General features: G+C 46.0%; 1 protein-coding gene across 1 annotated transcript; it reads left to right on the forward strand.

Annotated features, from left to right (window-relative positions):
* Nucleotides 1–862: 862 nt before the first annotated feature.
* On the forward strand, nt 863–4,579 carry LOC149344991 (adult-specific rigid cuticular protein 15.7-like). Its single transcript, XM_089547342.1, has 3 exons — nt 863–874; nt 2,561–2,698; nt 4,220–4,579. The coding sequence occupies exons 1-3, from the start codon at nt 863–865 to the stop codon at nt 4,577–4,579; spliced, it is 510 nt and encodes a 169-aa protein (XP_089403468.1).
* Nucleotides 4,580–9,811: the final 5,232 nt, after the last annotated feature.

The raw sequence follows: 9,811 nt of genomic DNA on the forward strand, positions 1-9,811 counted from the left end.
AAAGATTGCTGACCATTCAAGACTAGAGATCAACAGATATGATGTTTCATTTTTAATGCCTTCAACGGCAGCGCTATTTGATTTGCACTGATGCGAATCTGTGGCTTAACTTAGAATTCGGGTAACTTTTAGAAACTACTCTTGCAATAGACCTGGCTATTCTAAGCCGACTGTTGCTAGTTTAAACTACCCTACACATTGTGCTACAGTAGAGAATCGTTTTCTAGAGCACTTATGTTTACTCGCAATACATTTCACCTTTACTCATTGCGCGGCTTTTCACTAGTGCATGAACCCTTTTTTTTCTGCCTCTTCGCCACCAGCGATGGATAAAAAAGCTGCGATTTCCATCGTCCATTTTTGATATTGTTACTTTTATTTACTTTTCAATCGAACCACGACAATCCCTAATATAGATAGCAAAAATATGCCCTGCAGCAGTCGTCCCAATTGTTTCCCTGCAAATGCGGAAATCAGCCACGGTTTCGAGCGCTTGTTCTCGCTTCCAGCTTGCAAGCGTCCGAACTCCGCGGGGTCGCAGCTCCATCAGACACGGTCTGCTTTCAGGCGCCACGGTGCGTAACCCCCAAGGCTGCGGTGTGACCGGTTGCGCAACTCTCGCCGACCCCTCGACGCCCTTCTTTACGCGGTGCGTTTGCAGTGAAAGCCTTTCCGAGGGAAAGGGAACGCGAACGGCCACAGCGAGCAGAGTGGAAGTGATGCGCGGGGACCTGTATAAATGTTGCCACCCGATTGTCCCTGAGGGCACACGAACACACAAGATGGTTCCTCGAACTTCGGCTGCACACAGGATCGCCGAGGCTTAAAACGTCACCAAAGGGAGGTACTGCAGCGGAGAAACATGCTTTTCGAGGTGAGGTGCATGTTTTTGTTTATGGAGTCAAATACCTTTTTAAACTAAAGGCTTTCCAGTTGCTACGCACATGCACTTAGCGAGCCGCAATGCTTCGCAACTTCATGCCGACAAGTATCCGCTCCAAGCAATTTTTCCAGTGACAGTTAACTTGATTTGTTCAGTTGTTACAGCAAGGTCTTGTGAGGTTGTCGTCATAGGCTTGAGGCAATAACGGCAAGCAGTTTAGAATTAATTACGTAGTTTTAGAAAAATATATATGCATATTTTCTTTGCCGTCTTATGGCTGCGATGTCGTTAAATGTGAAAAACCATCGTTTTAAAGCAGGAAGATTACCTATTTTTTTCCACAGAGCTTGAGGTATGACGGCGCCTTTTTCCTCGTCACTTGCCGTATCTTGAGGATATCCCCCTTCCACACAAAAGTCACTGTGACCTAAGCGGTTGCCGTTTATTCTTGCGGCTTCTGCGGGCAAGCGCGTGGACGCACATACCCAGACGCATGCAAAACTCCACCTGCAAAATAGGTGCCACTTTTGGCAGAATAATGAGATCGCTTTGTTTATAGTTCGGCAATGCAACGGAGGTGTTGCAGCTTCGCCATCAATTAAGGGCTCCGGAATTATCAGTGGGAAAGATCTCGTCAGTCACTAGTGATGTGCAGCGCTGAGAGTGGGAAAATGTTGCTTTTTTTATTCAAAGCGCCAGGTACAGCACTCGAGCATTACGCTGCCATTTTTTTTTTTCAAAGACAAATCATGTAGGAAGTGCTGAGGATGGTATATGAGCCACACTGCGTGACCTAGCTAGTCTCCTGGTGGGAGAATTCTGAATTAGGAGGTAAAAGGTTGCTGTAGTGAATACTTTAAAAAATAAAGTTAAATGCATTGCTTGGCGTAAAAGCTGTGCTGTTCCCCAGCGTCGCCTGCTTGGGTGGAAATTACTGGACACTTGATTGACGTAGGTTACGATTTTTTTTTCTGTCAAAGAAAAAGGCCCTTTAAAGGGAGTGACACTAGGATTTTGTTCGTTCTTCCATTCGAGGTCCTTGTAGTATTAAAATATTAAGGAGACATTCATTCAGTGGTCTTCTGCATTGATGCATGGATTGTTTTTTGCTCTATGTCCAACGTGCAATGAACATCTCCATTAAATTCGTCCAGAAAGAGTTTTATCAATTTCACTCAACTCACATTGATTTTTATGGTTATTCACTTCTTAAGATAAGCAATCATCACCAGGGATTAAATTCTCGTCTTTTCATATTGGTTGCAAGAGCTGACATGCTGTCAACAAACGTATCTAAAACGCAAACAAACCAGAGCTACTCGCTGATACCTGGCTCGAGACAGACTGAAACGTGATACTTCCCGCCGTACGTCAGCAGTGTGTTCTGACGCCTTACTATAGAGATTCACCAACTTACCAAAAAAGCTTCACAAATTGATGTATGACGCTAATGAGCAAAGCGAAGGTCTAGTAGCTGCGTGACTCAGGTTAGACATGCTAACAATGCCTTCAGGTAAGGGGGACACTGAACCCCTATTTCTGCTGGAAATCTAGCATACTTTTTTCACAGTTGTCGCGAACGTCTCTCTCCCAAACGCGCTGTCACTGCATGCAGAGACTGGGCATAGGCATCTTTTTTCTTACTGGCTCTTTGTCTTGAACCTTTTTTCAATGCAGGCCACTGTTGCAACCCTTTTTGCATGCGTCTGCGCCGGAGGGTCGTTCAGCCAACACGGCTTCCGCAGCGACCGTTACGCTGACCCCTTACTGGCAGCTGAAACAGGAGGAAGCTTCGCGTCTGCTGAGCCTTACTACGTGAGTGCCAAAGCATAAGTTCTTTTCTCGTGGCTTTGTGAGCCGCCTAGACTGCTCTCAAGGGGGCTTTTCCTTCACAATGTGCCGTAAAAACAAACCGACGGTCCAGGAACAGCCGGTTTCTTCATGACGGTTTCGACGGCAGCAGTTGTCGCCCTCGCAGACAAAACCTAAAGAAAACGCAGAAAAATTTTGTTAATAACGCTGTGTCGCAGCTCCTTGTATTGTATCATTGCGAGTGTTAGGTTCTGTACCACAGTGGAAACAAGGATAACTTCCAACCCTTGTAGCTATCGGTCTTTGAATAATAGACTAATAGTAAATAAAGAGGCGCTCTTATTTCTTATGAACGCTTCGGCAATATTCTCATTAAAGAGCCTCTGCAGGAGGCAAGCGGTCAGACGTTTAATCGTATCGTAGTGCCATCACTTCAATACTGCAAAGTTAACCTGATGGAAGCATCAGGTCAAGCTTTTTTGTTTTTGTCCATAACTTCCGTTTCAGCGTGAGCTCGGGAAGCTAACACTTCATAAAAATGCATATTTCTGGTGCTCACACATTTCAGGGTGGCTTAAATGAACAGAAAATTGCATACATAATTTGCGATTCTCTCAGCCAAGCAGTCACGTTTGCGCACAAAGAAAACAAAAAAGATAGCATTTATTTCGAAATGTAATCCATGAATCCCGGGTAACTTCATGCCTGCATTAAAATGACTCTTTAGTCTCCCTTTAAATAATTTTTTGGTTGAATAATAAGCCAATGGTATATACTATATATATAGACCCATGTGTGTCATGTTTTCGCTTGGTGCACCAACAGATCTATAATGCAGCGAAGAAGAACACACACACGGAGAAGAAACACGCAAAAACAAACAACAAAAACACGTAAAAAAACACGCTGGAATATGGATCAAGAATGTTACCAACATCCCGAAAACGTGTTTTAACCAACAGATCGTTGAAAAGAAAAGAATATAGTGTAGAACGCTGAAAGCACTAAATTATGATCTTGGTACATGTTTATCAGAATTAAAATTTTTATCCTTCGGTCTAGAAACGCGGATGAGGCACGTCAAGGTACGTTTAATCATTTTTATAAGACTAAGCCTTAACGAGGCGTTATCCAAATATATTATAACAAATAGTTCCTCATTCCGTATAAATTTTGGAACTGGCTGCCGCTTTTCCGAGGAGAACACTGCTTTTAAGTATCGTCTGTCGTTGGTTTATTTATTGAAAATAGCTAGAATGATTTAAGGGAGGGTATTTCATGTGGGTGGGGGTGTAAAGGATGGCACTAATACAAGACAGCAAAACAAACACTGAAATACCGCAAGAACAACCTAACGTAATAAACGTGAAAAGAAATAAGGCTTGGAAAAAAATAGGTGACTGAAATACAAGTAGCAAAATAAATCATAGGGCTGCATGTCTGGAAGAATAATGCGCTGCTTGCCACCGTGATTAGAGATTTGCAATTTGGCTGACAGAAAACACTGCTTCATGTGCCCCACAGCCGCCTCAGCCGTACAGCTTTGGTTACGACAGCGTCGATGAGTTCGGCACGCAGACCTACCGCAAGGAGCAGGGCGACGCCAGCAACACCAAGAAGGGCTCGTACGGTTACCGGGACGCCAACGGCATGTTCCGGCGCGTGGACTACGTGGCCGACGAGCACGGCTTCCGCGCCAGCGTGCAGACCAACGAGCCAGGCACCACGCCAGGCAAAACCGCCGACGCCGTGTTCGACGCCAAGCCTGCGGCCGCCTCGGCTGCCCTGGTCCAGGCTGCCGCCTCGGGCCACTACGCACACAGCGCGCCCAGTGGTGGCGCGGCCTTCGGCGGATTCAGCGGACCGCTCCCGTGGGCGGGATGAGGCGTAGTGCTGCGCGCGAGAGACACTGAGCGCGGATGCGCTCTGCGACAGGAACGAAACGAGAACCCGCCTAAGCGGCATTCGCCGAATGCACCAATGCGCCACCGCTTACCGTGCATTAGGCATAGCGTGCCGTGTGGGAGAACTAATCGAGACGCTTACGCACCAGATTTATAGAAAAAAAAGTGTGTTCGATGCCTACAGATGAAGCGTTTAAACTTGGACCAACGAACCTAATCTCTGCAATTTATGACAACAAAGCCTAGCAAAATGTGAAGACTGCTGCAGAAGCCTTCTTGTTGAAGAAGGCTTGTTCAGAACCTAGACCTTGTTTTCCGGTTAGGGGACAACACGAGATGCTGCACGCGGAGACTGCAATTCATTTTTGATGCATGTTTACTATTTATATTTTGTTCTGCATGTTTCTAAGCAATTTTTGTCGATTGAAAGGAATGTGTGGTCATTAGCTAGCTCTTAGTACTGCTACAAGAACAAGTTGTAATATGTTCATGCGAAAGAGTGGGTTTCCTGGGTAGAACACGCGTACAAAACCATATAGAAACAGCAATCCTAAATGCCGGTGCAAAGAATTGATCACACATTTTAGAGGTATTATGCATCTACCGTAATTCTCTCAAGCGTAATCAATGTGCAAAAATGAAGTTACCGCCTTCGCGAAAACACACATATCAGTTGAGTTCACCGAATGCCAGTATTTCTTCTTGCACCGAGTACTTACCTCTCGCATGTGTCGCTATTAATGTGCTGATACACCACGTTTACTATTTCATATGCCTTGACACCGAGACCCACTCCCCAGCACCGATCCGCATCCTCTAAAGTCCCCCATACCACTGCCCATCGGCTGCATACCAACCCCCCCCCGCTCCCCCCCCCCCCTCCCACCCTCTATCGCACACGCACACAAACAAGCCCTCCACGAAGCTCCCGCGCCTAATTTTTTGCAGTATTTTAAGCTCACGTCATTCGCTTAATGCACCATTTTCTACGCATTTAGTTTTGGGCTATCTGTCCCTGTTAGTTTTTGAGAACATTTGGTAGCAAGGAGCAATAGTTGGTTGGTTTCTGGGGTTTAACGTCCCAAAGCGACTAAGGCTATGAGAGACGCCGTAGTGGAGGGCTCCGGAAATTTGGACCACCTGGGGTTCTTTAACGTGCACTGACATCGCACAGTACACGGGCCTCTAGAATTTCTCCTCCAAAGAAATTCTAGCCGCCGCGGCCGGGATCGAACCCGCGTCTTTCGGGACAGCAGCCGAGCACCGTAACCGCTGAGCCACCGCGGCGGCCCAAGGAGCAATAGTGTGTACCTCCGTGTTCTATTTTGTGGTAAGTACTCTGTCAAACTAACAAGTTACAAGATGACAGATATGACGTCATAAAGCCAAAATGTTGTTCATCGGTGACCTACATTCTATTTTGACAGTACATAGGTAACCAAATATGAAAGCGGTGGAATACCACCGGTTTATTGCAGGTTTCCTTAGGTCTTTATTTCTTGATCCACGATGGCCTTTCAATGTGCCTGTACGCGAAGACATTCTAAAATTCTAAGCGACATGAAATACCTTATTAAGATAGATTCAACCTTGATCTAGGCTCAGTTACACTAATGCAGTAGCTATCCTTCCCACCGACAAATTTCACACATGGAAAATGCCCAAATTATCCGCTACCATCTCTTCCATTTTAATTAGAAGGAGATAGCCAGATGTGTTTAGACGCAACTACTGCAGCATTCGAGCCTCCCTGAAGTTTCGTCTATGCCATTCATATGGTTAAGAATTTGTTTCTAGCAGCATGTGTTACAGATGACCCTGAAGTTTAACTTTTGTTTAATTTATCAAATACAAGCCTAAAAGCCATTACAAAAGGTGATATTTGATGAAGCGACAAGCAGAAACAAAAATCACGCAAGCGAGCCGTCATTGAGCGCTATGGCACTGTACGGAAATCCTTCATTAACGAAATGTGGAAATGAATGCTTATCTTAAGATTCAAAGAGCTAGCCGGGACTACTGCAGCAAACTCTGATTTTTAATTAACATCAATACAAGAACTCCTGTGTGATCCATCATCAATGCCGGACTTCCACAGAGCTATTAATTGCCTGCCAATTACCATAAATTAGACTAGTGTAGGAGCAGCATGTTTCGTGTTGCTTTGTAGGCCTTTTACGCACAAAAAATTCTTAATATCGCCTTTCGTATGGCACTTTTTTTGCGCACTTAAAGCCGTTGGCATGAGTATGATAGAGAAACGGTTACCAGAAAGTTAAATATTTTCTGAAGAAAGTGTGAACATGCTGCATGCATTTCTTTAACATAGCCGCTTCCAATTACCCCCCCCCCTCAGTGTATCTTGAAGCACGACGTTCTCGTGCCCCGGCCCCTTCGCAACTATTCTCTGCCCCATACCCCCGACACCTCAAAGTTGCAATGCGCGAACCTCACCTCCCCCTCTTTTCCTTCAGCCACCTTGTTATCATTTCACGCTCGAGCTCAAGAGACCCCCACCTCGTCACTCTCACTACCCACCCGCCCACCATTCCTTCCCCGCCCCCGCCCGCCCGCCCACCATGGCCACTCCCAACTCCCAGACCTAACCCGCCCATCCTTACCCGCTCCCTGTCCACCCGCCCGCTCACCATGGCCACTCCCAGACCTAACCCACCCACTCGTTCTCACCCCGCCCCTCTCCTTTCCCATCGAAACATGGAAGCAAATTTGATGACCCCTGTTTTAATTTCAGTGGCGGAATACCTCCCAAGACGTACCGACTTACAAAATGGCCATCCAGAAGCACTGTTACTTTCGATACCTTAATAAAATTGGGGTACAAGTTTCATTTTCGTCCGTGTTTCAGTTCTAAGCATCACTGTATTAGCAAGAAGTTAATTACTGAAATTTGATACACGACAATCTCATTACTCAATATGTGAAAAAAAGTCAATCTGAGAGGTGTGGTCATTCATTTAAGCTGCGAGAGCAGTTGTAAAGTATCTACCTTGGAATAAATTTGTTAGATTAATCAAAGAATACTATTCTATCCGTTCAATATTTCACGTATGTCTGGTAATTAATGCGCTTTAAGTGGAATCCACAAAAGTGGTTTACTTTTCCCTCCGCTGCTGGCTTTCCCCAAGTGTGGGTGCGGCGACGATGGAGGGAATAAATGCGCAAGTTCAAAGCAAACACGCCGACTTGCAGTGAGTCTTTTTCTCGTGCAGCTCATATACCGCCCTTTCAGTGCGACATATCAAACATGGCCTCGTCTCTACTATCAGCGCAGATTATTACCCATTTATTTTCATAGAGGGTTTTCGGGCTGCTAAGGTGTCGAAAAGGATGAATTAGCGCATGCTCAATTTATTACGAAAATTAATATCGCAGCTACCCCGAACTCCGGATAACAACCTCAACCTATCGTACCTGCTCTCTTGGCTGACTATTCATGTGACACTTGTTAAACCAACAGCAATCCGGACCTGGGTGGCAAAATAGTTTTCTCCCCCTCGCCAGCCTCACGACTACACTCATCGAGAAGAAGGCGCTGCATACCGAATGATGCCAAGACTCCATCTGAAAGATTATCGCCCGAACCGCTGCAACCTTTGGCCTCCCAGTGCTGACATGACACGGCGACTGCAAATAAACATTCTGTATGCGCAGTTGTCCTAGTAGCACAGCTAACTGGTAGTAACAAACCGACGTGCGTCAAAGATCGGCTACGCGAACATGAGAAAGACATTGAAAACAAGTCACGCCGAAATAGTATGGTCATTCATTTCGCAGATTGCGAAGAATGTGATGCGTTTCTGAACCAAACCACTCTCATCGCCAAGTATAGAGATCATACCTCGCGCCTGATATCGGAGGCCTTTCACATTCAAGCATTAGGCAACTCATGTGTACGCCTACCATCGGTTGCTCTATTCCCACAGGAGATCGCTTTTCTTAATCAGTGATGATATCCCGAATGTATGCGATGTCATGTTTGCACCGCATTTTTTTTCTTCCCTTCTACGCTTTATATTGCCCCCTCTTTCGCAATAAACCATTTGGTTGTTAGTTGAGCGCATGTGTCTGTCTCGCCTTCGTCCGTCCCGTCCGTCAGCGCTGTTTTGCTGTACCATTCAACATGAACCAAACCAACCAGCCCGACTCAGCCCTCATTGAATTCAGGTCTGAAGCGTGCTGGACATCTCCTCGCTCCCAAGAATCTTTCCCGTTCGTACTGCCACACCTTATTCCTCGCCAAGTTCTGTTTACACGGCAGAACCGGAGTGCTCCGCGAAGAGAATCTTGGCTCTTTTTGTGGCCTCACCCAGCTTGATACGTCTTGTTCTAAGCTTTGCAGCAAGAACTGCGCCCTTCGAAACTCCTCTGCAACCCTTCAAGTTACACAGGAGGAGCTTCATTCAATAACATGCTTCGTTTTCTTGCTCACTCCCAGCATGAACACACATGTCCTTATGCCTCGCCGTAAGCTGGCCGGGGAGGGAACCTCATAACGCTGGCACTGATATTTATTGGGGGAGCATCATTTCGCTCCTGGTTAGTGGTTACGAAATGGCTAGGACCAGAAACCACGACAGACTCAAACGGTGGGAAATATTGTATTAGATCTTCAAATTTTATTTATTGAAGCACGTCATTTACAAAATTCCCTTCTTTGAGCACACCTCGAGGTATCTGCGTGAGCGTGTGGTCCCATGGTTGTCATGGTAACAATGCCGAATGCTTAATTCGCCGCCTGCTGTTTAAAAGCTTGTTCCTCAGGTCTTCTGCAACATTTACCTCGAGCTTGGGCCATAGCGGAGAAGAAGGCCGTACTGCCTTGTGTTGCTTGGAGAACCCAGTCGCTGTACGTGACCGTACGGAAGGAAATATAGTTATGTGAGCTTCCTTGTGCGTAGCTCCCATTATACTTGGCAGTCCTAATTTATGTGAGTTGCAGTCGCCTGGCTTCGGCAGTGACAGCATATCCCTTCGTTGGGGTCGTTTTCGAAAAACTGCGAGTGGTGGTGTTATTCTAGTCACTGTTCGGAAATCTATTCATTCTGAAAGTTTGTTTGGGCCGCCTACTTCCATTGAAACCTGGTTGGTATTGGTGCGGTCCAGGTGATCACGGTCGTTCGTTCTTATTCGTGCGCATGTTGTCCTCCAGTTTGTAATTCTAATTCTATTCCATTCCTGTCCTCCGAATTCG

This window comes from Amblyomma mixtum, chromosome 5 (genome assembly GCF_055824585.1).
Source record: "Amblyomma mixtum isolate Tamu chromosome 5, ASM5582458v1, whole genome shotgun sequence".
NCBI lineage: Eukaryota > Metazoa > Arthropoda > Arachnida > Ixodida > Ixodidae > Amblyomma > Amblyomma mixtum.